At 39.3% G+C, this 27,792-nt stretch overlaps 2 protein-coding genes across 3 annotated transcripts; one reads left to right on the top strand and one right to left on the bottom strand.

The window, feature by feature from the left end:
- Positions 1 to 63: 63 nt before the first annotated feature.
- Positions 64 to 12,807, bottom strand: LOC108710962 (SUMO-interacting motif-containing protein 1). Of its 2 annotated transcripts, none has more exons than XM_018252199.2 (10): positions 12,492 to 12,807; positions 9,658 to 10,320; positions 7,314 to 7,540; positions 7,030 to 7,099; positions 6,807 to 6,949; positions 6,370 to 6,456; positions 6,155 to 6,283; positions 3,956 to 4,112; positions 981 to 1,083; positions 64 to 723 (listed from the first exon to the last, which is right to left on the bottom strand). In XM_018252199.2, exons 1-10 carry the CDS (start codon positions 12,648 to 12,650, stop codon positions 506 to 508), a joined length of 1,956 nt encoding a protein of 651 aa, XP_018107688.1. In that variant the 5' UTR covers positions 12,651 to 12,807; the 3' UTR covers positions 64 to 505. The 2 variants fall into 2 exon arrangements, with proteins under 2 accessions (XP_018107688.1, XP_018107689.1); XM_018252200.2 differs by having other exon boundaries at positions 981 to 1,065.
- Positions 12,808 to 15,937: 3,130 nt separating this feature from the next.
- thoc3.L (THO complex 3 L homeolog) lies at positions 15,938 to 25,545 on the top strand. The gene is made up of 6 exons (XM_018252196.2): positions 15,938 to 16,178; positions 18,778 to 18,934; positions 20,058 to 20,262; positions 21,874 to 22,035; positions 23,411 to 23,511; positions 25,129 to 25,545. The coding sequence occupies exons 1-6, from the start codon at positions 16,008 to 16,010 to the stop codon at positions 25,290 to 25,292; spliced, it is 960 nt and encodes a 319-aa protein (XP_018107685.1). The 5' UTR covers positions 15,938 to 16,007; the 3' UTR covers positions 25,293 to 25,545.
- The last annotated feature ends 2,247 nt before the right edge of the window (positions 25,546 to 27,792 follow it).

Raw genomic sequence — 27,792 nt, 5'->3', positions numbered from 1 at the left:
CAACAAAACCATGTGTGGTAAACTATCAAATAAGAGTTTAAAAAAAAAAAACAAACAAAACAATCTTGACTATTTACATTTATAAAGTGCTTTACAGTAGCTTCACATAAAGGTAAGCCACATTAGTATAAAAAAATAATGGCCCGCATTATAAATCTGTAAATAGTGCTTGTTCCTTAAAAGAAAGCCATAAAATATATACTACTATTTTAGATAAGCTTGCATCTATAGATAGTGGTATTTTACCGAGCCGTTATAAAGTGTGCTTCTTAAGACAAGGGCACATCACTTAATATCTACAGTTTTTTTTTTTTTTTTGTAGCTCAGATGCAGCTACCTCAAATACCTGCTATTGCAATCAAACAAAAGTAACATATCACTAAAAATCACTTCATGTGTAATATATCCTCAAATGGAGAGCAATACTTACTGGAGCTTGGTCTCTACATGTGGCTTATTTCAGTGTTTTAAATTGTGTTATATCCACAACGCAACTTTCTTTGCTTTAAGTCTTTTTAAGAACTGCTGTACAAAGTAAGGTATGTAGCATATGAAGTCTCTCTGTTAGTGCTGGTGGTGTATCATTCTCAAGAAATCTGAGCTTTTTAAATGTGTCCAGTTGAGCGTCAATATCTCTCTCTGTAATGTCATCGTCCGGATTCACAGCCCTCTGTACACGTGCAAGCTCATCAATTCGGTCTAATATTCGGGTCAGTAAATTCTCTAGGAAAGGAAAATTTGTCAATTTCCACCTGCTTTCTACCTTAAGTACTGCATTCACCAATGTCAGTATTAAACTATTTGTTTTTCTTAATCCTTTATCCACACCAATACCTGTGAGCCTAAGTTACTATATTTCTTGCTTAAGCAAGGCATTACCCATAGTTTTCTATTAAATCTTACTTCAGTGGAGATGGTAAGTTGTGGGTTTTATAGGTTTGCTCTTAATATAATATTTCATAGTGCCAGTAACCTCTTACCTGATTTTATTTGTTGGTAACTAAGAAACAGCACAATCAGTAAATGAAGGAACTCATCCGACCTCTGCCACTTGCTTTCGGGATCCTTCGAATAAGACAACATCTGCATTAGTGGCAGAAAAATGTTAGTTACTGAGGGCTCTTGCACAGACGCATTTTTCCTGTGGTGGATTTTATCATGCATTCCATCACATGGGAACACAATTTAACACCGCCTGTTCTTTTCAATTACTTTATTTTCACCTTCCCGTAGAGAAGCATCGAACACAAATGGAATGCATCACGTTGCGTTGCACCTGTGTTCGGCCCTTTCCTGCAGTAGAGTACTGGAATTTGAGTGAAAGTTATACTGGCAGTATATAAATGAGCTAAGTATTTAAATTGTGACTTTCGTTGCCCTTTTCACTGCCAGCCGATTTGGTACTTTTCTTGCCAGACCATTTTGGTCTCTTTTACTTTAGGGCCTGAAAGCACCAATACCAAATATACACTGTATAGTTTTATGGAGATTTCTCACTTGTATAGGTCAAAAAAACTCCAAGCAGTACCAAATTTCCAAAGCACCGCTCCACATAACTGCATTCTTTATGATTTCAAGGCCAAACATTCCACTAACAGTAGGTTTACCCTAGAAAACTACACATTAATATAGCTTTGTACTCCAAACTACCAAGTTGCAATTCTTTCCTAAAGTTACACTTTTTTTTATAAAAATTTGTGAAATTTTTGAAAAATGACCTCAAAGCTTCCAGTCTACAGCGTCATATTTCCCACAGATTATTAGGTAACCAGATAAAACACCCTCAATATGAATGCTTGGGGTCCGATGAATAGTTTTATGTCCGTTTACTCCAAAGTACCAAGCCGCAAAGCTTTCCTAAATTTGGTGATTTTGGTGACATTTCCAAAACTCACCTCAAAGCTTCCAAAATTGCACAGTTTGATGCCCAATGTGTATTCGTTTACCTAAGTATGTAGCATATAGGGGCCCCAAAATTAAGACACCTCATACAAACGATCAGTTCTGTAATTTCAGATACAGCAAAATCACAACATTTACAGCATTTTAGGAAGGGACAAAAGTGCAAAAATAAGTGCCATATATATTTGGAAAATTCACATTCCCCTGAGTCCAAAATGGGTACATGTGTCTGTTTACTCCTAAGTACCAAGCCGCAAAGCTTTCCTAAATTTGGCAATTTTGGTAAAAGCTACAAAAAGTATGGTGACCCATTGGAAAGTGCACATTCTGACTAATCCAAAATGGGTAATTATGTCTTTCTACTCCAAATTAAACTGCAAAGCTACGCTAAAGGAAGAGATTTTCATGACATTTCTGAAAATCGCCTAAAAATATTGCAAATTGCCGCATTTATCTCACAAAATTTCTTACATACCATTGGAAAACCCTAAATACTGACACCAAGGGTCTACTGAACAGTTTGATGCCCAATATGCATAGATATACCAAAGCAGGTGGCATGTGCGGACCCCAATTGAAAATAGTTCATATGAATTTTCTCAGATGCCAATTTGCCTTCTTTGAACATAGCCCCCTGACTGCGTATTATGGGTCGCAAGACCCCCTAACAATACCAAGACCCAATAAAACCATACATTTTACACAGTCTAACGAATACTAAATTGCTAAAAATGTGTTTCTACTCCAAATGATCAAACTGCAAAACGACACTAAGGGGCAGATTTATCAAAGGTCGAAGCTTGAAGTTAAAAGAACTTCAAATTCAAAAAGACCAACTGGTCGAAGGTTTTTGGGGGTCGAAGTGGTCCATATTCGAATCGTATGATCGAAGGAATAGCGCCTTCGATCTACTTCGATTCAAAGTTTTTTTTAACTTCGATCTCCCAAATTCCCCCAATTGCCTCCATACAGGTGCTAGGAGGTCCCCCATAGGCTAAAACAGTACTTCGGCAGCTTTTAGGTGGCGAATGGTCAAAGTTTCAAAGAGACAGTACATTTCGATATTCAAATTTTGAAGTTTTTTTCAACTTCGAATCGAAGTTGGACTATTCGATCATCGAAGTACCCAAAAATTACTTTGAAATTCAAAGTTTTTTACTTTGAAAATTCACTTCAACCGTTGATAAATCTGCCCCTAAGTAAACTGTAAGGAACAACAATGCAAGCATAAAACCACAATAACTTCGCTAAAATCAGGTCAGGTCAGAATGCTTGATACAAAAGTCACGCTGTGAAATCAACAGTTTTTAGGGGAATGACAAGAGGAAAATGATAAAAATAAAGTACTAAAAAAAGTATGTGTGTGTTTGTGTAAGCATGTGTGTTTGTGTATGCATGTGTGTACAGCACTAAAAAGTGTGTATATGTGTATGCGAGTGTGTAAATATATGCAGAAGAAACCGAGGTGGCAGCCCCTTTGGCTCGTTACCTAGTGGGCGCATCAGACTTCCTTACACAACGGCAAAAGCCACCAGGGCACCAAGGGAGCCCTTTACTGTGCAGAACGTATGTACTATGTGCTCGGCCGTCAGAGCATTTTCCTGCCAGCACGTAGTACCTTCATGCTTGGGGTTAGATAGATCCTTTTTCAGTGACATGAAATTACATCATGCAAAAAAGGATAATATCCCTCACACAAAACTCAACAAATATTTTGTGTGGTAACTCCTCAAGATGCCTGGCAGGGCATCACAATGCATGAGCAAACATCTGAATGAGAAGCCACAAACACAATGAGGTTCATTTATAAACACTAGCCTAATTTGCAACTGGCAAGTAACCCATAGCAACCAATCAACGAGTGGCTTTTTTCAGCCACCTGCAGGTTGAGCAATGAAAGCAAACCTCTGATTAGTTGCCATGGGTTACTGCCCAGGTGCAAATTTGCCCAGTGTTTATAAATGAGCCCCAATGAGCTGTTTAACCCATTTATTTCTGTGACAATGATAGCATTCCTTGATGAGAGATACAGTATGTTTCCCTTACTTCTTACCTGCTCTTCTAGGAAAAGTGTGGAGTGCAAAAGAAAGTACAAGATCTTTGCTGCAGACAGTGGAGGTTCTTTACTCTCTGGACAGCTGTGCTGAAGGATAACTTCGATAACTCTGGCTCGTAGGAGGGCACTCTCTATGCTGCTTAAAAACATCTCCCTGAATTGGAGGAAGTGGAAAACACTCCTTGAAAGTTTGGTACAAGTCTTAAATTTTAAAATGTAAACCCTTGAAAGAAATAAATGTAAAAGTGCTCCTCTCAGCACTTTTGCAATTTACATTTTTCTGCTTTTCAATATATCAGTTTTTATACTACTATAAATAACCCACTTAGACTGTAAGCTGTACAGTACAGGGGCCTCCATTCTGATGTGTCTTTTAACACATGGCACTTTATCTCTCCAGTTGATTTTTTATGGTGTATTTTTTTTTATTTCTAAATTACACTGTTCAGACTGCAAATAATTCACTCTTACCATATAAAATATTATTCCTGCGCCAACAAGTGTTTTTATTTTTAGTTGTATTATTGGGTGTGTAGGCAGCCATCTCCGCTCATTTAGCCTGATCCTGTGCTTTCAGAAAGAACTAACACTTAACAATGGAACAGCTTTCTTAAAGGCTATTGTTTCTCCTACTCAATGTTAAAGGTTTTTTTTTTTTTACTATAGAGTGCTATTCTCATATCTACCAGGGAGCTATTATCTTGTGTTAGGGAGCTGTTCTCCAGTTACCTTCCCATTATTCTGTTCAAAGGGCGGGGGTGATATCACTCTAACTTGCAGTGCAGCAGAGTGACTGAAGTTTATCAGAGCACAAGTCATGTGACTTTTGAAAAATGGATTTCAGTGCTGAAGTCTGCTAGAGAAGCAGCAGCAACAAATCTCCCCAAATGCCTTTCCGCCAGCAAGAATACGAATCGCTGGTGGGATGGCATACATTTCCGAAGTTGCCTCACGGGGAAACTTTGGACAACTTCGGAAATCCGAAGCGATTTGTATTCTTGTCGGCTGGAAGGCATTTCGGGGAGATTAGTTGCCTGAAGAAGAGAAGACCCTTTTGCTTTATAAAATTGTGCCTGGCCAGGTAGTCTTTCATTCAGCAGCATGTGTGCAACCACAATGCAGAGTCTAGCAGACATTGCATAGCCATTAGTACCAGCAGGGTAAAAGGAGACTTCCCAACCACAAGTATTACTATATCACTATTAGTGTATTACTATCTCACTCTACTATGCATACAATGGTCACTGAAGGCATTAAAATATCCTTCCTAGCAGTGAACTCCTATGTTTGAGCAGCAATATGCTTGCTCTTCTGATGTTTGTGTACAATGCAAGCTAAGGGGTAGATTTACTAAACGGCGAAGTGGCAAACGCTCTATCACTCTATCACTCTATCGCCAGACGACAATTCGCTCTGGCGAATGGACGTCACTCCGCAAATTCACTAAAATGCGGATTTGAATGAATGTTGCCTCTTTCGCCAGACTTGCCTTCGCCAGCTCAGACCAGGCGAAGTGCAATGGAGTACATAGATCTTCCTCAATCTTCTGTCATTTAGATCATATTCTGAGTGGAAAATGCATCAATGTTCAAAAAATGCTTGCGACTTTTACTTTTTCAGAGTGATAGGCTGCAAAAGTCCTAATTTTTTTTTGTAACCAGTTTTCTCCATACATTTTCTAACATTAACTTCACAGTGGGCTCATATATCATTAGAACAACTCTATTGGCTTGATTAAGGTTCTCTGGACATGTGTAATGAACAGTGTAAATGTAAAGTACTTGCTCATACAACTTTAAATTTCCCCCATTTGCAAATTAACCTGAGAGCAAGATCTCTAGCAACTTTTCTCTAGGCAGAAATTAACGCTAGCGTATCTTCACTTTGAAATGCTCGCATTGCCAAGTACAGCTAGTGAAAAGCCGACAGCGTTCGATGCCCGGGACGAAACTCCGCATTTTAGTGAACTAGCGTTGTCTGAGCGAATTTTCGCCTGGCGAAGTGTAGCGATGGGTACAAAGCAGTCGCTGGCAACTTTTTAGCTATTAGTGCTAACCCCCAACCTCCCTCCTGGCCCTCGTAGCGGGCGCCAGCAGGATAAAAGGTAGGCGCGGAGAGGGGTTGCGTCTGAGGTGCGTGAACTGACACACTACTGATAGCTACAATTCCATAAAAAGCATATAGGGAGCAGTTTACCTTTCATGGCGGGTGGTTAAGCAGATCACATAAGGAAATACAAAGACTGCAATCTTAGTTGAAGTGCAAAAGGGTGACAAGTCCACTTCCACAGCAATGGAAAGCATGCGCTGCAGAAGACATATAATCCTGGAAAAGAACAAGGAAAGATATCAGTTTTACTTTGCTATGCTTACAGTAAAGATATAAGTACTGCAGCCTCCCCTAGTTTTTACCTTTGGTTATCACAGTCAGCACCATTGTTCCCTTCCAGGCCGATTTGAGAGTCATTTATTGTTTTTATCAGCCATTTAATTACATCTCTGCAACAAAAAAAAATAGTCAATACAAATTTAGTAAAGGAGATAGTAATTTGTTAAACACAGACCTGTTTAATTTCAGAGAGACCCACCTTCAGCACTTTTAAGGGTCAGTGTCACAGGACAGAAAGATATTTAATCTCCCTCCCAGTTAAAGTCACCAGATAGGGGACTATTTTTGGATTATCAAATCTAATGAGTCATGGGACAAATGGTTCCATATCCATTTGGAGACATCGCTACATGCGAAGCTGTGCACGGCAAGAAGCTGGCATGTTGTCACCCCTAATTTTTACAATTTCCCTGACAGTATCAAGTGATTATCAGAGCTTTAAAATGAAAAATACACTTGCCTGATGTGAGAGACGTTCTTGTCCCAAGATAACATTACTTTAGACAAGCAAGTATGTAGACACCGTCGTTGTAAACAGAGTTGGAAATCATCTTCTAGTGTCTGGACCACGTACTGAAGAAATAGGCACAACACTGGCTGCTCCTGAAGAGGAAGAGCCACACTGTAGCACCATTTAAAGATTGTGGTTTACATATATCCCTTAAAGAACAAAACATTCATACCTTGTTTTCCACGACATTACTAAGTAAATCCCAGTACCAGGTTACTGCATCTTGGTTAGCTGGGTGTAGCCTGAAAGTAAAAGTTGCGGTTACCTTTGCAAACCAATAACACATTCACAAATCTCTATAGCATGCATCAATATAAATGAAGACATGTTGCTAAAATACAAACACAGGGCACTACAATATATGGTTAAATAAGGAATACAGATGAGGAGAAGGCCTCCTTGAAAAAAACAATTGTCTTAGAATGTTGTTCTTTTCAATTCTTGCAATACATTTACCTCTGCACTTTCATAAGAAGAGTGTAAGCATCATTTCTAATGCCCGATTCTTCTGACTCAAGCAAGACTGAGACAACGTGGCAAAGGACTGTGGTCGGTGGATAATAATGCATGGATACAAACTCATTGAGAAAGTGCAACGTGCCCTGCGGAAAGTTCTCTTCCATAGTAGATTCCACAAAGTTCATACGACGTAAAGGAATTTGCTGTGGTTTCATTTTCAGCTTCTAGAAGGCAGTAAAAGCAGAAGACAATATAATGCATAACTAAGGGAACAGGTCTTCTTTTTTCTATACTTTAATTTTCAGGGATGAAATTAACCCTTTAAATCTATGAGCACTAGTGTCCAACAGCTCTGGACACAGTACTGTGAAAGAGCATTAACCTGGGTCCCTACGCTATGTATCTATACCACATGAAGGAGTGAGAAAATAAGGATAGCTGCACATGGGTACTGGTATAGCAGAAACAGGTACATTTAATTAAAGGAGAAGGAAAGTCTGTTTAGACTAGGGAGTGCCAAATGTTAGGCACCCCCAAGTGATTGTATTGACTTAACTGAAACCCAGGGCCGGTGCTCCTATCGGCAGAAAACTGCACCAGCCCGGGGTTATACCAGTGAGCACCACTGAGATATCTGCTTGCTTTTTCTTCACGTGGTTGTGCATGCGCAGTAGAATGGAAAGCACAACTTTACCTAAAAGTCACCTATTTCGTTCTACTGTGCATACGTCTGCCCAGGGAAATTTGAAAAAAGAAGAAGCCAGAAGAAGATCTCTCCATGGTGCTCACTAGAAAAACCCTGGGCCGGTGTAGTTTCCTGCTGATAGAAGCACCTGCCCGGGTTTTCAGCTAAGTCAAACTTGGGGGTGCATGACATTTGGCACCCCGAAGTGCAAACAGACTTTCCTTCTCCTTTAAAGCATTTTTTAAGTCTTCGGTTGTTCTTTGACATTCTTGGATGAGGCACGGGAAAGGCCAGCTCCATTTTTTACTGGTGGTACCTCTCTGAACAACTGAATAACATTAACATTTCTTTTAAATGCTAAACGGCCTATAGCATCAGCACTGAGGAATTTAGGACCATTTCCCATATACAACAGTTATAACAATGCTTCCTGACTTCCCAGAACAGTTCAGTAGGTTTTAAAGCAGAAAACTGCACAGCCCTAGCAAGTGAGCGATCCTTCCTTCTTTCTTTGCATATGTGAGCATATGCAGTAAAAAAAAAACCGTCTGTCTCTATTGTGCATGCATTAGCTGCTGGATTTTGAAGAAGGAAGGAGGGAGGAAGAGGACTTCCGCAGGCCGGTGCAGTTTTCTGCTAAAAGGAGCACAGGCCCAGGATATCAGGTAAGATTAAACTTGATGGACGTGTGTCCTTTTTTCAACCTAACTTACTATGTTACTAAATCAATACAATCCTTTGAGTGACCTAATATTTACCACCCCCCCCATTTATTGTGGTTTTCATTCTACTATGAGGGGAACTATAACGAAAACGAAGATTTTATATATGCTTCCTAATACTGAAGTAAGCCACTTTCTAAATACAATCAATTAAAAATTCTGTACCATTTCTAAAATAATCAAGTTTATCTTCAAGTCAAGTCTATATTAAATTTTAATTTTTGCTATAGTTTCCCTTTAACCTTAAGCACATTCATCTCCTGTCACATAAACACTAAAGGCCATAGCACATTTGCAAACAGATAGGTAGTCAATAGAGATATGCCATAAAAAGGTGGTCCATAATAATAAGAAAATTAGGTGACCTGAATTCTGTTCATTTAGGCAGCTAGAAAACCTTCTGGTGTGACTTTGGACAAAGAAAGAAAGGGTTACTGTATATCATCCCATTTAGCTACAGCCCAAGTGCATCAGAAAAGACTTTGAGTCCAACTCATTGCTAGCATCTAACGCAGAGGTCCCCAACCTTTTTTACTCGTGAGCCACATTTAAATGTAAAAAAGAGTTGGAGAGCAACACAAACATGAAAAAGTCCACGGGGATGCCAAATAAGGGCTGTGATTGGCTATTTGGTCGCCCCTAGGTGTACTGGCAGCCTAAAGGAGGGTCCGTTTGGCAGTACACCTGGTTTTTATGCAACCAAAACTTGCCTCCAAGCCTGGAATTCCAAAATAAGCGCCTGCTTTGAGGCCACTGGGAGCAACATCCAAGGGGTTGGAGAGCAACATGTTGCTCGAGAGCTACTGGTTGGGGACCACTGATCTAACGCATCAAATCATCAAGCACATTCAAAGTAACTTGGTTCATGTTAAGCTTGGGTAAAAACTGAGCTTTTGAAATAGGCTATGTGTGACACATTTCTGTTCAACTTTACCTTTCTGGTCTCTTCATTCTGTTTCAGTCTGTGGCAAAATAAGTGATGTATAGGGGGATTCCTATAGCATCTCAGTTTGTACAGCCAAGCCTTGTCGAATGTAGACTCCTCTTTAGAGACCAGGTCCTTATGTTGTGTATTAACAGTAGGTCCTAATGAGGAATTGGCGTTGTCTGCAGGATTCCTCTGAGAATCTGCTGCAGAACATTTTGCGGAAAAGTCTGATAGCGGTGTGTTGTTTAAAGTTGAAATTACGGAACGCAATATAGGTACTGGCACAGGAAGTTCAACGTTGTTGCTTTCACTCGATACTTTACGTCCTCTAGGAGATTCGCTTTGATCGACCAATAGAGCTTTTAAACTATCCAAGGAGTCTATGCCACTATTAACATAAGTGCTGCTACTTGAAACTGACTTGGGTCCAGTATCGAAGTCCTCATGGTCTATTGTGAGATACCCAATGAGTTTCTTATTCGAACTGAATAATTCTTTTGCACTCACCAGCTCTGAATCGGAGTCAGAGCTGCTATAGTTGCACTCAAAACTGACAGGAGAAGTTTTAATCACAGGTTCCCTCATGTCCTCCGTCAAGTCGATGACCTCACTCTCCGATCCTGAAATATTACCCAGGTCACAGCTATTTGCTGTCAAATCGATGATGTCCTAGAGTTCAGAAAATAAGACAGTGTCGATGCACAATGCACATTTCACTTAGGTCTAACATGTAATAATTTGTTAATACTTATCTGTAATAAAAATGATAAAGGCTTAAGCCAGTGTAATCAGTGTGCTTCTTCCCTATCTAGAATTGTGAAACACTGAAAGAATCCTTTGAGAATTATATGTTTTTACCTATTACTCTTGGTCTTTTTCCCTGTAGGGGCACAATTTATCACTAATTGCAATTTCAAAGGGAAGCTATTGTGAAAAAGAAAATGTTATATTTGCTTTATCTCATGGCAATAATATTTGTGAATGCCTTCAATTAAAGGAAAACTATACCCCCCAAACAATGTAGGTCTCTATTAAAAGATACTGAGTAAAACAGCTCATGTGTAAAACCCTGCTTCATGTAAATGAAACATTATCATAATAATATACTTTTTTAGTAGTATGTGCCATTGGGTAATCATAAATAGAAAATTGCCATTTTAAAAAATAAGGGCCGCCTCCTGAAATCGTACGATTCACTGTGCATACATACAAACCACATGTTAGGTCACATGAGCCAATTAAAAGACAGAGTTCTGCCTTTTGCTTCCACACTTCTTCCTGTTACAGTTAGTGTTGTAGCATTTCTGGTCAGGTGATCTCTGAGACAGCACAGAGACCATCATGAAATGGGGGTTCAAGGCAAGAGATGTAAAAGGGCAATATTTACTTAAATATATATTCCAGTTTGGTAAGATTCTTTAATATGTCATTCAATTTGATATAAACTATCTGTTGCTTAAAGGAGAAGGAAAGCTACAGAGGCATTTATTGCCAATAGATTAGTTGCAATAGTGCAAGCTAGAATGCTATATTTATTCTGTAGAATGTTTTACCATACCTGAGTAAAAAGCTCTAGAAACTCTCTGTTTGTTTAGAATAGGAGCTGCAGTATTAATGTGGTGTGACATCACTTCCTGCCTGAGTCTCTCCCTGCTCTGGGCTCAGATTACAGTAGAGAAGGGAGGGGGGCGGGGGAAGAGGAGCAAACTGAGCATGCTCTTGCCCAGGGCAATGAGGTTTAAGCTGAAGGCAGGAAGTCTGATACAGAAGCCCATGTGTACACAATAGAAGGAAAGAAATGTGGTGTTTCTTTTGACAGGGGACTCAGAGCAACATTACTTTAGGGGTTTACTGGTATATTTAGATGGACCTTTCTGATAAGGCTAAATTAGTTTGAACCTTTCCTTCTCCTTTAAGTATTCATTTTGGGGGTATAGTTTTCCTTTAAAAGCTCTTACCACAATCACAAAATTTTTTCTCTATTAATTTATTTCAGTCACTTATTATTCACAACTATTTTTAAAGCGCAAACATATTCCGCAGTGCTGTGTAAGAAATGGGTGTATAAACTTAGCATACAGTTTACTAACCAAAAATAACAACAAAGTGAAGAGGGTGCAGAGACACACATTCAGATTCGGGGAGATTAGTCGACTGGTGACAAAACTCTTCTTTGGGGCGACTAATCTCCCCGAACTGCCTTCCCGCCGGCTAGAATGAAAATCGCCGGCGGAATGGCACTCGGAGCGCTTCGTTTTCCGAAGTCGCCACAAGAGGAAACTTCGGGCGTCTTTGGAAAACGAATGGATTCGATTGGCGTCCCGCCGTCAATTCTCATTTTAGTAAGTGGGAAGGCAGTTCGGGGAGATTAGTCGCCCCCGAAGAAGAGGATATTTGTTGCTGGGTGACTAATCTCCCCGAATCTGTCCGTGTGTCTCTGCCCTTAAAGGTGAACCACCTCTTTAATACAACAGAATTTATTTTTACCACAATACAGTAGAACCGCCATTTTATGTTTTTCAGCGGACCATAGAGTATATTACAGTACACATACTGTATATCCTGAGCTGGATGTATGACAACAAGAGATACAGTAAGGTAAAACCCAATAAGGACAGCTATAGTGTCTCTAGGCAAACAACATTAAAAATTGCCACAAAAAAGGTAACATTTTGTTTACATTGACCCTTCCTGACAGAAGTAGTTCCTCGGTCACATGACAGTACGCGCACTACTTTGCTAAGCTACGTCTCCTGCTGCCAATCAGTACAAGATGCTCAAAATGGGACAAGCTCCTGCCAAACTGACAGAGGTGCTAGGGCAGTGAGAGGGCACTTTACCTGCGGAGAGCTCTTCTTTTTTTGCGTGGAAGAGTCTTCGCTGTGCAAAACGAAATCCCTCAGTTTTTGCCGCCGCAGCCCATGCCACCATACTGTAGGGATATCCGCCTCCTTGTTATCCGAATCGGATTCATCCGATATAATTATGGTACTATCCATACTCAAGCGTCGGTACCGAGCAGAACAAAACGTGACCGGAGTGAATAGCCAAACGTTACATGATGTACCTACAGCTAGGCTCCAGACATATAAGCCACGCCCCTACACCTTCAGGCATGCCTAGTGGAACGCCGAGCAATCACATTGAGGAAAAGCGGGGACTTGCTTCCAGCACTGACGACAGAAATAGCTAGATCCTACAGGGAACTCAGTTTCCGGGATCAGCCAAAAAAAAAAAAATAACCTCTTCAAGTCTTTATTTTACAATTTATGGGAGAGGGGTTATGCAAGAATGTGTCATTTTTTTCTAGTATAAATGAATTATAATAAAGGTTAATTGTAAATTGTGATTCCTGAACCATTTTAGCAGACGTCAGCTGATGATGAAACGAAACTAAAACTGGCCACAGACGTGCAGATTCTATTCTTTGTACCAGGAACTTTGGGATATCAAACATTATCGTACCAATCTACAACGAACCATTCAGATTCAATAAGTAGGAAAAATAACAAGTCACATTATGGTCTGGCCAATAAATGACAGCCAGCAGCAACCAAATAAATGACTGATCACCATGGTATAAAACATTTCCTACAGACGGTTAGGGTTGCCACCTTTTCCGGAAAAAATAACAGCCTTCCTATATATTTATATTTTTTCCCTATTAATAACATTGGGATCAACTATTATTTTTACCGGCCAGGCCAGTAAAATACCGGCAAGTGGCAACCCTACAGATGGTCCAAAAGTCAGGTTTCATAATATTTTTTTTTGTTTTGCTAGGGTCAGTGAGTGACCCCCGGGCCCCGACAGCCAGGCTGGAGTGGGCGGGGCCCAGAAAATGTTATACTATTGTAGTTATCTAAACTGGTTTAGAATGTATGACTCTGACAGAGCGTTAACCCGCAGCATTGTGCCCCCCTTAAAGGAAAACTATACCCCCAAAATGAATATTTAAAGGGGCAAAAAATAAAATCCCGTTTTTACTTTCTTTGATGAAAAAGAAATCTATCTCCAATATACTTTAGTTATAAAATGTCTACCATTTTTATAATAAACCTGACTGTATGCAGTGAAATTTCCCCTTCGTTTTACAGCTGCAGATAGGACACTTCAGACGGTCCCTAACTGCTCTGCAGGAAAACGATCATACTTTCAAACAACTTAAGCAGCTTTATTCCTTTCCCTGTAGAACAGCAGGCGACCGTGTCGAGATTTGTATCAGTAGACCCAGTGCAGTCTGAATATTCTGATTATTAATCAGTCTTGCTATATCAGCTTCTATATTAGATATTGTTTGACTTGTGCTATTTTGATAATTTATCACAATCCCTACATTTACCCTCCCAACAGAAGCCCAGACCACACTGAGCATGTGCGTAGTCTTGGTCTTGCAACGATGTTCAACAGTTATAAGATGACAGCCCCCTTCGGCCAACTTTGAAAGCATAAATCATTTGTTTAATTAGGCTTCTGGTGCAGTAAGTTCATGTTTATATATAGTATAAAAATACAGCATTTCTAGCATTATTCTATTTTAGACTTTAGTTTCCCTTTAAGCAACAGTTTATATCAAATTAAGTGGCATATTAAAGAATCTTACAAAAACTAGTACATATATTTAAGTAAATATTGCCCTTATACTAGGGGTGCACAATATCCACTATTTTGGATTCGGCCGAACCCCCCGAATCCATCGCGAAAGATTCGGCCGAATACTGAACCGAATCCGAATCCTGGGGAAGGGGAAAACATTTTTACTTACTGGTTTTGTGACTAAAAGTCACGCAATTTCCCTTCCCTAATTTGCATATGCAGGATTCGGTTTGGCCGGGCAGAAGGATTCAGCCGAATCCGAATCCTGCTGAAAAAGGCTGAATCCTGGCCGAATCCCGAACCGAATCCTGGATTCCAGGCATCCCTACCGTATACATCTTTTCTCTTGACCAATCATTTTGTGATGGACTCTGTGCTACCACAGAGATCACCTGACCAGAAATAGAACTGTAAAAGGAAGAAGTGTGGAAACAAAAGCCAGAACTTAGTTGGCTCATGTGACCTAACATGTATGGAATGTTTGTTTTCTTTGTGTGCACCATGAATCCTAGGATCCCAGCGGTCGACCCTTATATTTTAAAATGCAGAAACGTAACTAGAGGGGGGCGGCCCTGGCGCAGGACGCGCAGCCGGGCCCCCCGCCCCCCTCCGTACGCCCGGAACTGCCCGGGAATAAGCGGCGCGCAAACTGCCACACCCCCTGCTCCCCATGAATTTTTCTCAAATTATGTGCCTATAGCATACCTCCCAACATTTTGGAAGTAAAAAGAGGGAGAAAAAATTTTTTCCGCACATTTTTGTAGCCACACCCCCTAACTACCATGTTTGTTTTACAAAATTTGGCAGGTTATGAAAGTTTGAAAATATTTCTCCTTATCTAAACTGTGTTTTTGTGTCTCAAAATTGTTACAAAGTATCTTATTTGCACCTGCTAGCTGTTCTGGGCTCTCTGCTAAAAGCCAATTAAGTGAGAAACTTTGTTTCTTTTTCTGGCTGTTCAGTGCACAGAAAAGAGGGACTTTCCAGTACAAATGAGGGACTGTGGGTTGAGCTGTCAAAAGAGGGACTGTCCCTCCGAAAAAGGGACAGTTGGGAGGTATGCTATAGGGTTGCCATCTGGCCAGTAAAAATGATGGTTGATCCCAATCTTATTAATAGGGAAAAAAAGATAAATATATTTTATTCCAGAAAGGGTGGCAAACCTAGTTGCCTATAAAATATTAAATTTTGCAATATTTTGCCACTGGATATTTATACCAGGGTTCTTTCCTTGCAGCTGGACTAGAACTTGCTAAACCCTCCTTTCTTATTAAAGTAGCAATCATTCCTCAATAATAAGAGGTTTTGTATGTATGTAAATATTACATAATGTTACAGTGGTTACACTGGTGTGTTTCCTTCAGAAGTTCTACTACAGTTTTAATGCCACTGACATTGGGCTACAGTGCACATTTGCAAAGCAGATTAAAGAAAAGATGTGGAGAATAAAATGTTCTTGCACAAAGAAAACAAACAAAAGTTTGCCTGTCAAATGTCATTCCTGGCTCTCTGTGGAACAAGAAAATAGATATAATTCTCATACATAATGGCATTTTTTTTTTTGCCAACATACAGTTTATTTGTACGTGCTGGACAAACGTATCACAACCATAAATGTAAACAAAACAGTCACTTTATTGAGATATCGGGACTATAAGTATAACAGATGCGTAGATCTTCTAATCCGGAAGTTAACGCTATATCGCTAAGGTAACGCGGAGCCGGAAGTCTGCTCTGGTCGTGTCTTCCGGTTGAGTACAATGTCCGCGCAGGAGATTCAAGAGTATTTTAAAACCAATAATAAGACCCGAGAGTTCTCGGCGCACAGTGCAAAGGTTCATTCGGTTGCTTGGAGTTGCGATGGGAGGCGACTGGCATCGGGATCCTTCGACAAGACCGCGAGCGTGTTTGTCCTAGAGAAGGACCGGCTGGTGAGTAATAGGTGCAGTTCGAAGAGACGGAGATCACGGAGCACAGCATTGGAACCAGGCGTATTTCGGGGATTGTTTTCCCTATAACAGACCTTAATGTAGCGCTGCTTAGCATAGGGCCAGTGAATTGTATTCCCACGTTTAGTTTAGCATCCAGGGATTTTGCTGCATTTAATAACTGTACAATCACTGATTTAATGTGAAGTACAGGCAGAGACTGGCATGGCCATTCATTATGCAGATCACCCTGTGTCCCCTGCTGTTGGCAACTACTGTCTCCATGTGCAGGGACTTTGTATATCTTAGGGGTCCATTTACTAAAGTGCAGTAAATCTGACTTTAAGTTTCTGTATGTTATCGCTGAGAATACTTTTCCGCCAGAATATTTTATAGTTTACTAAACAGCGATGCGCTCAGAAGTCGTTGCAATCACTTGCGGTGACTACGTTAACGAACCATCTTACGTTAGCGGTAATTTTAGCGAGTTGCAAATTTTCTGGTGACAAATTACGTTTTTGCGAATATTTATGCTATAAAATAGTCTTGTTTTATGGCGGTTATCATGGCAATTTTTAATGTGACCAGAAATGCATCTTCAAAACTCATAAACTTTATTGACTGATGATTATACCATCCAACAACATTACCAGAGTAACACCAATCAAACATGTATGCATCATATAAACCCAAGAGAATCATATGAGAATCACACCAGTCAATCTCTTTGCTTCATAGAAATGCACAGTTTAATGTAGCCAATCACAATGAAACCAAAAAAGCGTAGAGGCTGACGAATCCTTGGACTGTGATGCTCGCTGCCAATAATACGCCTCTGAGCTTAAACTGCTGCTGTTGCAACAGATAGAAGCAGAAGCCAAAACATCCTGTCAGCAATAACTACAGATCTCTCTCCTGTCAGCAAAGAATGATGGGTAAAAAAAAAAAAGTATTATGGGATATTTCATGCCCTTTGATAATTTTCTGGCGAAAAAATACTTAATAATTTAGTCTTTTGCACATTTCGCTGTTTCGCATAATGTGTACGTAGCATTATTTTCAGGGAATGCGATAACTGGCAAAAACATTTTTGCGCAAGAAAATTCACAAATTTATATTTACCGCAGGTTAGTAAACTGGCGAAAACATATTTGGTGACAAATTTGTCTATATTTTGTGCACATATTGGACCCCTTAGATTGTTAACGTCACTGGGTTAGAGACTGACACAAATGATCTCTTATTAAGGACGATGAAATGTGTTGTTGCTATATAAATAACGGAGAAGTGGAATATTGAATTACATAAAGGTTACCCACACTGTTGGATTAATCTTTCATTGAAATTGGGGATTGAACTAGTGAGAGTCAGAGAAGTTCATATTGCAGTAACCTTTTACCTGTACCTGTCTTTAAGCATTGTTAGGAGGTCCAGGGATTAGGGGACTATTGTGTTCTTTCAGGGGCTGCAGCTCACAACATTTAATAGCTTTATTTAAGATAATACATGGTCCAATATTAGCAGCACTCCAAAAGTTTACTATGAGAATCTAAATAACTGGAAATTAGGTTAATATCCTAAAGGGGGAAGACCCATAATCATCCCCAGCTACAATAATCGGAAAACAAAGATCTGAACACTCCAAAATTATTGTAATAAAGAGCAGATACAGGTATGTCATATACAGCCGTCCAATGGATATCCAATGAGGTGTTTTTTATTCATGCCAAGATTGTAAAAAAAGGCCCCTTATGAAGACCCCATCATGAGGTTAAAAATGTGTCATTCAATTATGTCATTCCTCTATTTTCTATATTTCTGTCATGTGCAAATACATCTCTTTGTTTTCTACTGACTTGACACTCCAGTCATTATTGGCCTGTGTCTGGGGGCTTTCCAACAGCCCGCTCAATATCTGGAGGATCAACCAGATACATGTTGGACAGGTTTGAGCTTAGGCATGTTGATGTACTCCTCACCCAATGGGTCTGTGTAGGCTTGCAGTATGATCAGATTGTTGCCCCTTGAGACAACATTAGAATTGACCCAATCTGGTGGGTGGGCAGTTGGGCAGAGAGCTACTCTTTTGGCCACCCTGTGAGATAAGCAGATCTCGAATTTTATGGCCAAGTTTATGCCTACTTAGACCATAACGTCTTTTAATAGAAATCATTAGGGGGCAGGGCCAATTTGAATGCTGTGCTAATCAATAAAACAGACTAATAATTATACAAAAGAATGACAGTATTCCCTACATTCCGTCTCACCTGGTTATGGAGCAATGAAATCACAATATTTATCTGTGCCCCTTTAGGTGCTTATCACTAATGTATAATTTCTCATGAACCGTGCAGTAAAAAGTCTGTTGTTGGAGGTGCAAGTTTGCATGTTCAATCATCATGGAGAATAGTGGCAATAAAGGTAAACCAAAAAAACATACGCACAGCAGGGACTTCCTTATAACAATGTTTTCTGCGTTGCCCCAAGTGTCACAAGATGCAGAATCGGGAATCTAAAAAAGCTTTCCCCATTTTGGTAAACACTGTGCTACCCAACTCACCATGCATTTCTGCTTTCATTCTGTATTTATTTTTACTTCTAGACCAAAGAAAATAACTACCGTGGGCATGGGGACAGTGTAGACCAACTCTGCTGGCATCCTTACAATCCAGACTTGTTTGTCACCGCATCTGGAGATAAGACCATACGCATTTGGGATGTTAGAAATGGAAAATGCATCTCAACTATTAGTACTAAGGGTATGTATTGTCCATTGCAATCGGTTCATTTCCCTTCATATTTGAAACATTTTTTAACAAGTCACATGTTGGAAGTCTTCTATGCAAACAAGCAGAATGTGTATTCATGGATATCACTGCAGCCACAGGATAACACCAACATCCTAAAACTGACCCATCACTCTGAACAAATTATTATGCTCGATACTTCATAACTTGAGAGACTTGCAATCTTTTCTTTCACTGAGGGGGGGAGCATGGTGCAGGAGAGAGTCTGTTGAATGAGTGGCACTGCAGTATGAAGTCACAGTGAGTTCATATCACAGTTTGCCCATGTATTTACAACCCCTTAGTCCTTTAGTACCTGTGAGCCACATTCAAAAATATAGAGTTAGGGAGCAACACAGGCATGCAAAAACTTCTTGGAGAGCCAAATAAGGACTGATTGGCTATTTGGTAGCCTCTATGTGGACTGGGAGCCTACAGGAGACTGTTTGGCAGTATAACTGGTTTATATGCAACCAAAACTTGCCTCCAAGCCTGGAATTCAAAAATAAGCACCTGGTTTGAGGCCACTGGAAGCAACATCCAAGGGTTTGGGATCACTGCCTTAGTCATTCGTGACCAGTAGTAATTGATTGAGTTTACAATCACTTTTGAGTTAACTTCTAGTATGATGTAGAATGATATTCTTTAGACAATTTGCAATTGTCATATTTGTGGTTTTTAAATGTTTCTGCTTTTTCAGCAGCTCTCCTATTTACACTTTCTGCAGTCTGGTTGCTATGGTCCAAATAACCCTAGATAGACCATACATTGACTGGAATATGTATAGGAGAGGCCTGAATAAAAGGATGAGTAATATGAAGCAGCAATAACAATACATTTGTATTGAGATGGGGTCAGTGACCCCCATTTGAATTGGAAAGAGTCCAAAAAAGGCATATAATTCAAAAACGGATAATTGGAATTTAAAACTTACTAAAAGTTAACTTAAAGGTTAACCACACCTTTAGAACAGAAAATTAATGTAAATTTCAAAACTGTTCAGGGAAGCGGATATAATGTACATCAAATGATTTTTTGAGGTTAGCACACCTTTAATATAGCATTTCAAGCATTGCTTTTTAAAACTATATTGCAGGGGAAAATATTAACATCTGCTGGAGCCCAGATGGACAGACAATTGCAGTGGGCAACAAAGATGACGTGGTCACCTTCATAGATGCAAAAACTCACCGTGTAAAAGGAGAAGAGCAGTTCAAGTTTGAGGTCAATGAAATCTCCTGGAACAATGACAATAATATGTTCTTTCTCACTAATGGGATTGGCTGCATCAGCATTCTGAGGTAAAATCTTATTGGCTTTGCATGCAATGACTTCACTGAGTTGATTTAGGTTACTGGAGAGAAATAAAATGAATTTTATCTTTTAAAATGCGTGGGTATGTGTGAATGTGCATTTGTTCAGCTATTAAACAAATGTCCTCACAAACGTTAAACTGGCTGTACATACACCTTAATGCAGTGATCCCCAACCAGTAGCTCGTGAGCAACATGTTGCTCTCCAACCCCCTTGGATGTTGCTCCCAGTGGCCTCAAAGCAGGAGCTTATTTTGGAATTCCAGGCTTGGAGGCAAGGTTTGGTTGTATAAAAAAGCAGGGGTTCTTCCAAACAGAGCCTCCTGTAGGCTGCCAGTCCACATAGGGGCTACCAAATGGCCAATCACAGCACTAATTTGGCGCCCCAAGAACATTTTTCATGCTTGTGTTGCTCTTCAACTAGTTTTATTTCTGAATGTTGCTCACGGATTCAAAAGGTTGGGGATCCCTGCCTTAATGTAACAAAGAATCATATGTGGTTACAAAAGACACCATAGAGAACTGCACCAATCCATTGGTAAACAGGCTAGAGGATAAGCCAATTCAAGGTAAAACCTTTAATTCATATCTTTAAAATCAAGTTGTACCAAAAATATGAATAAAAATAGCATGCTTATTCCATAGTAGGAAGCAAGTAGAGATGATGGGGTAGTAAGAAAATAATGCTATCCCTGCCTATTGATTATTAAAGACACTTGGCACCTCTCTGTCCCTCGTATTGGTTACAGGTTATATCAAACTTCAAAGACCCCATCCACTGCTTGTAACAGTTTTACCTTCACAGTACACAATGAGTTTATACAATGGAAGAAGTCACAGGATATAAAAAATCTATAATCCTGTCAATTCAAAGAGGCTCAGCACCTCACTATCCCTTCTCGTTAATCCGAGTACTGAAGGTTAAGATAGGTTCTTGTGATCTGGCCCAAACCTGGTATTTTACAAATACACTATTTTTGAAATATACTCAAAGCAAATAAAATATTTCTAATTGAGCATTGAGATAGATATGTGCTTTAAATCCTTGCCTGTGGGGTGGGTTTTCTAACTGCCTTTAATATTTTGCATCTGTGATATTGTATCACTACCACTCATGTATATTGCCTAGAACAGGGATCCCCAACCTTTTTATTTTTTTTATCAGTGAGCCATATTAAAATATAAAAAAGTTGGGGAGCAACGCAACATGAAAAAGTTGCTAGGGGATACCCAATAAGGACTGTGATAGGCTATTTGGTAGCCCCTATGTGGACTGGCAGCCCATATGAGGGTCTGTTTGGCAGTACATCTGTTTTTTATGCAAATAAAACCTGCCTCCAAGCCAGGAATTCAAAAAGAAGCACCTGCTTTGAGGCCACTGGGAGCAACAGCCAAGGGATTGGTGAGCAACATGTTGCTCCTGAGCCACTGGTTGGGGATCACTGGCCTAGAATATCTTTAAACTGTGTAATTTATTATTTCTTTGTAATGACAACATTAAATGCTATAATACTGTTATGTGGTTGTATAGGATCTTATGTGCACCCTTCTTGAATTATGTATTTTACTGATTACATCAGACATCCATTTCACTTTCAGTTACCCTGAGCTGAAGCCTATACAATCAATCAATGCTCATCCTTCCAATTGCATCTGCATAAAGTTTGACCCCACAGGAAAGTATTTTGCCACAGGCAGTGCGGATGCTTTGGTCAGTCTTTGGGATGTAGATGAGCTGGTGTGTGTTCGCTGTTTCTCCAGGTAAGATCTGGTCACATTACCTACTCCTAGTTGCAAGTTGCACAGAGTTACTGAAGGGGTGGTTCACCTTTAAGTTAATGTGTTGTATGTAATAGAACAGCCAATTCTAAGCAACTTTTCAGTTTGTCTTCATTATTTATTCTTTATAGTTTCTGAATTATTTGCTGTTTTATTCTGACTACTTTTCAGCTTTCAAATGAGGTCACTGAGTCCATCTAAAAACATATGCTCTTAGGGTGGTGACAGACAGGGAAATTAGTCGGCCAGTGACAAATCTTCTCTACTGCAGGCAACAAATCTCCCGACATGCCTGCCCGCTGCAAGAATAGGAGTCACCGACAGAATGGCATACAAATCGCTTCAGATTTCCGAAGTTGCCTCACAAGGAAACTTTGGGTGACTTTGGTAATCCGAATTGATTCGTATGCCATCCTGCCGGCAATTCGTATTCTTGCAGCGGGAAGGCATTTTGGGGAGATTAGTCACCAGCAGTAGAGATTTTTCATTGGGAGACTAATCTCAATGTCTGCCACCACCCTTAAAGTTAACATAGTTATTGTTATTGCTACATTTTATTACTCTTTCTATTAAGGCCCTCTCCTATTCATATTCCGATATTTTATTCAAATCAGTGCAAGGTTGATTGGGTAATTTGGGCCCTAGCAACAAACATGCTGAAATTGCAAACTGGAAAACTGCTGAGTAAAAATCTAAATAACTGACAAACCACTCGTCACAGGTCAAAATTAAAACTAATTGCAGATTGGCTTTGAATGTCACTTTCTACTTCATACTAAAAGTTAGCTCCAACATGAACAACCCCTTTAATGAATAGATCGTTACATGCACAATATGTTATGTCAGAGTAGGCAGACCAGCCATGTTTAGTCTGCTATTTATTAAGTATATTGCTACACTTGTGTCAAGAACTGTTATGTGACAGTTGGTTATTATGGGAACAGTGCTGTTCCTAACATTTTATCTGCACTTTGTCCTTCTAATACAGTTATGCTATTATAAGAAGAGCTTTTTTATGGAAACACAATAAAGTTTAGCAATGCCTAAACTTTAGTTTTAGCCATGACGACTTTACTATTATATGGGTTTTTAGTCATTATGATTTTTATGTTCACATCATTTGATATATATAATGGACATATTTATTATGCATGTATTTAGCTGAATTTGTGCTTGTTTTAACTTGTAAACACAATCATGGCACAGCCAGCTTTTAGATGATGGAAGCACGTTAAAGTAAGAAGTAATGCAAATTGGTTGCTTGCAGGTAGCAAAAACACTAGACATGTATAGCAAGCAGCAATAAGGAACGCTTTTCTGATGCAGTTTTTTTTAATCCTGTCATTTTTCTCAACAGATTGGACTGGCCTGTCAGGACTCTGAGCTTCAGCTATGATGGTAAAATGCTAGCCTCTGCATCTGAAGATCATTTTATTGACATTGCACATGTAGAGACTGGTAAGAATCCATTTTTGGGTTTAGTTGTAAGCTAATACAAGAGGTCCTCTGCACTCAACCCATTATCAATATATTTAAGACAGAGACATTTTGTGAATACTGCTACTGATAATGGGTTGAGTGCAGAGGACCTCTTGTATTTGTCTATATGTATTTTGTGGTCACAGCCTCATTGCACCCTCACCTAATGGTTTTAAAAATTAGTGGTGAGCACAACTTTCCCTTGTTTGTTTTAGTTGTAAGCTGCCTTTTGAATAAGTTGGTTGGTTATATGAGATATGAGAAATTAAGGGGGTTATTTATTAAGGTTCGAGTTATCTTGACCCTGGAAATAGCTTGAATCCAAAAATACACCATCTAAAACCTGTCACGGTCATGTAGGAGTCAATGGCAGACGTCCCTTGAACCATTTGAAGATGTTAATAGCCTTCATGATGTTCGCGTTATGTTCTGAGGGTTTTGCCCGATTCAAGTTTTTTTTCTCCCGAATACTTGCTTAATTGGAGCTTTCAGGTTTTTTCCATTCAAGTTTTTTTCTTAAATAAGAAACCTTTCGAGTTGTGAGTTCATTCAGGGTATAAAAAACGAACATTCGACCTTTGCTAAATAACCCTCTAAGTGTTTTAAAGTCCAACTTATTGGTCTTCCTTCTTAAAGGGACATTTCCGTTATACAGATTTGTTTTTCCTTTTGAACAAAAAGGGGGTGATTTTATTAAACTCAGGCTGAAAATATTATTTTGTTCACAGGAGGAGATCAAACCTGGCAAGTTCCATTAAAACTTATGTGCATCATTATTTGATTAGAAAGAAAGTGTTTAAAAAAGAAATGGAATTTTGTTAGATCTCATGCAGGACTAGCTGGTGGTTTAAGCTAGTGGTTTATATGTGATTAAATAGGCATTAACTAGGTTCTATTACATGCTGAATCTGTGTTACTAATGAAAAATAAATGGGAGAGCCTTAACAAGATAACACCTAACATTTATTGTTGTACTAAACAGCCACATAGTCTTCGGTGGGGGGGTCCCTAAATTCTTCAAACCATTGTGCGGTACTCTTCTTTTTAATTTTTTTTTTGAAGAACTAAACCCAAAAAATAAATCTGGCTAGAAATGCCATTTTATCTATTGAATGTATTGTACCAGCCTACGGGTCGAGCATCTCTGTTGTAATAATGATCAAGACATTACAGTTGTCACAGCAGTTAGAAGTGTCCCCAACATGCTCAGATCATACATGTTCAGGCTAAGATCTTCATCTTTACTGCTAAAGGGCTATTGTTGCATTGGGCTGTTGCATTTCTGCCCTGTTAAACTTAGTTTTCCATTTTATTTATTTTTTAAAACTTGATTTCTACTTTTCTACATTTGTGTTGCATGCATGATGATGCATGATCTCATTGTTTCTTTTTAAATGCTTAGAATTCGAATATATATATATATATATATATATATATAGATATATATATTTATATATATATATATATATACATACATACATACATTTATTGACGAGTTGTGAACTAATATTGCTATTCCTGAGGAAATGTATGCTCTGCAAATTTGTCTCGTATGCATTCCTGCCTTAAAATACTGATTAGCGTTTTATTTTTCAGGAGAACGGATTTGTGAAGTCCAGTGTGAGTCTCCTACATTCACAGTGGCCTGGCATCCTAAAAAATATCTACTAGCTTTTGCCTGTGACGATAAAGATGGAAAATATGACAACAGCCGTGAAGCAGGGACTGTGAAGCTTTTTGGCTTATCAAATGAATGTTAAGACAAATAAATCTGTTTGAAATTGTTTGGTTGCACCTATGCAGGTGTTTGATGGACTTGTATTTTTGGGCATTGTGTGCCTGGAAACACACTGTGTGAGCCCATGGTAGTCGAGATGCACAATATCATTAGTTCAAGATGTCTGAAAGTATTGCCATCATGTCAAACCGGAAAGAAACCCATTGCGGAATTGTCCTCATTACATTTTCTATTGAACTTTTTTTTTTTTTTTTTTAAATAAAAGGTCATTTAAAGTGGTTGCTTAAAGTATTTCCATTCAATATAACTGGTGCCTTACTGATTAAGAAGTATCAGGATTTTTATTTATTTATTTTTTAATCAGTCTTCAGCTTTTGCTGCTTTGTCCAACCAGCCTCCAGAACAGCAGTGGGTGATCAAATTTCATATTCATGAAATGAGTATATCCATTGCTACTATAATGAAAGCAAAGAGTATATCTATCTATCTATCTATATCTATATCTATATCTAATCTATCTATATCTAATCTATCTATATAAAAATGCAATACACAGAAAAGACTACCATTGGCTACCTTCTTGCTTTAGATGGATTTAGATAATGTGCCATTTAAACTGGTTCCTATTAATGCCAGTGAAAGAGCCCCCAAACTGCACTGTAAAGCTACCCATACATGTTGATATAGGCTGGTTTGGAGAGGTCACCAAGTGAGCAGATCCCCCGTTTGATTTGGCCGCCCACAAGGTGGACTGATCCGACTGTTGGCCTGGTGAGAACCCATCAAGTGACACCTACCTCTACGCTAAAATGGCCAATGTCCAACGGGATTTTCAAACTTGTTTGATATCTGGCTAATTTTCCTTCTGAGGGTCTCATACACAAGCAAGTACTCTAGTGTACAGAGCCAAATTTCATGATTTTTAATGCTGTGTATGAATGCAAAAAAAATCTTATTTAAAGGGATTCTCATGTGAAAACATGACATCAGTCAGTAGTGCTGCTGCAGCAGAATTCTGGACTGAAATCCATTTTTCAAAAAACTAAAAAAAAATTTATATTTAATTTTGAAATCTGACACGGGGCTGGACATGTTAGTTAGTTAGTTAGTTAGTTATGTGATTGTTCTAATAAACTTCAATCACTCTTTACTGCTGTACTTCAAGTTAAAGTGATGTTACCCATCTCCCTTTCCCTCCCAGCAGCCTATCAACAGAACAATGGGAAGGTAACAGGATAACAGAAAATCTTAACATACTTACCGTGATTTTCGTTTCCTGGACTGGAGCATGGCAGTGGGCCAATAAGGGGCTAAATCCTCTGCCGGAAGGCGGCACAGGAATTTCAATAAAAGCACTTCCGGGTCCTCCCTGCACCCATCTCAAAGACTGGAGCCAAAACCCCCTAAGAGGGAGGGAAACCCCTGCCCACTGCCATGCTCCAGTCTGCGAAACGAAAATCATGGTAAGTATGTTAAGATTTTTTGTTTTCCTGTCCTTATACAATGGCAGTGGGCCAATAAGGGGATTTACAAAGCAATACACATAGGGAGGGATTACTGAGAAACTTTTATTTGTAGCTGCTGAAAGGACACTGTGCCCAAATCCAGCTAGGTTTTTAGAATAGACGTCAAAACAGTGTTTTGAAAAGATGTGTAGGTTTTTCTAAGTTGCTGCTTTGCAGATTCCATCCTCTGGTACTTGGGCATGGAGGGCCCAAGACGCCACTATACCTCTGGTGAAGTGTGCTTTGACTGAAGATGGCCCAGGTACTGTCTGAGAGGAGTAGGCCATTTAGATGCATTCCATGAAGAGACCACTTTTTTGGAAGCCCCCATACATCTTCTGGGACATCCGAAGAGGAGAAGATTTTCAGATTTCCTGAAGCTTGATACCTTTTGGAAATAGAACTTTAAGCATCGCACCACGTCAAGGTTATGGAGTTTTCTCTCTTCTTCATTCTTGGGATCTTCAAAGAAGGAAGGTAGCATTATGTCTTGAGATGTGAAATTTAGTGGCTACTTTTGGAACGAAGTTGTCTTGAGTTTTCAGAGTGACTTTATCATGGAAGAATTTGATTTTGTTTTCTTTAGATGAGAGAGCATGAAGTTCTCCAACTCTTTTAGCCGAGGATATAGCAAGTAGACAAACTGTTTTTAGTGTTAGGATCTTGAGCGGGATGTCCTCCAAAGGTTCGAAAGAGCTTTAGTTAGTGCGTCCAACACTAGGGATAGGTCCCACGGAGAGGACAAATTCTGTTTAGGGCCTTGAAAAATTTCTTGATCAAGGGAGAAGATGATCACTGTGTATCTGTGTAAGTGGAAATCGCCGATATCTGACATTTCAGAGTAGAGGTACTGAGGCTTGCCTCCAGTCTCGACTGGAGGAATTCTAAAATGGTAACTTCAGTTATAGAGAAAGAAGATCCGAACTTCTCAGACCTCCAGCTGGAAAATTTATACCCAGATTTTGTTGTATTTGGAATAGGTGGACATCTTTCTGGATGATAGTGTGTTGATTGCTC

This window comes from Xenopus laevis, chromosome 3L (assembly GCF_017654675.1).
Source record: "Xenopus laevis strain J_2021 chromosome 3L, Xenopus_laevis_v10.1, whole genome shotgun sequence".
NCBI lineage: Eukaryota > Metazoa > Chordata > Amphibia > Anura > Pipidae > Xenopus > Xenopus laevis.
Note: the sequence above shows the minus strand (reverse complement) of the source record. Positions and strands in the feature narration are given on the sequence as shown.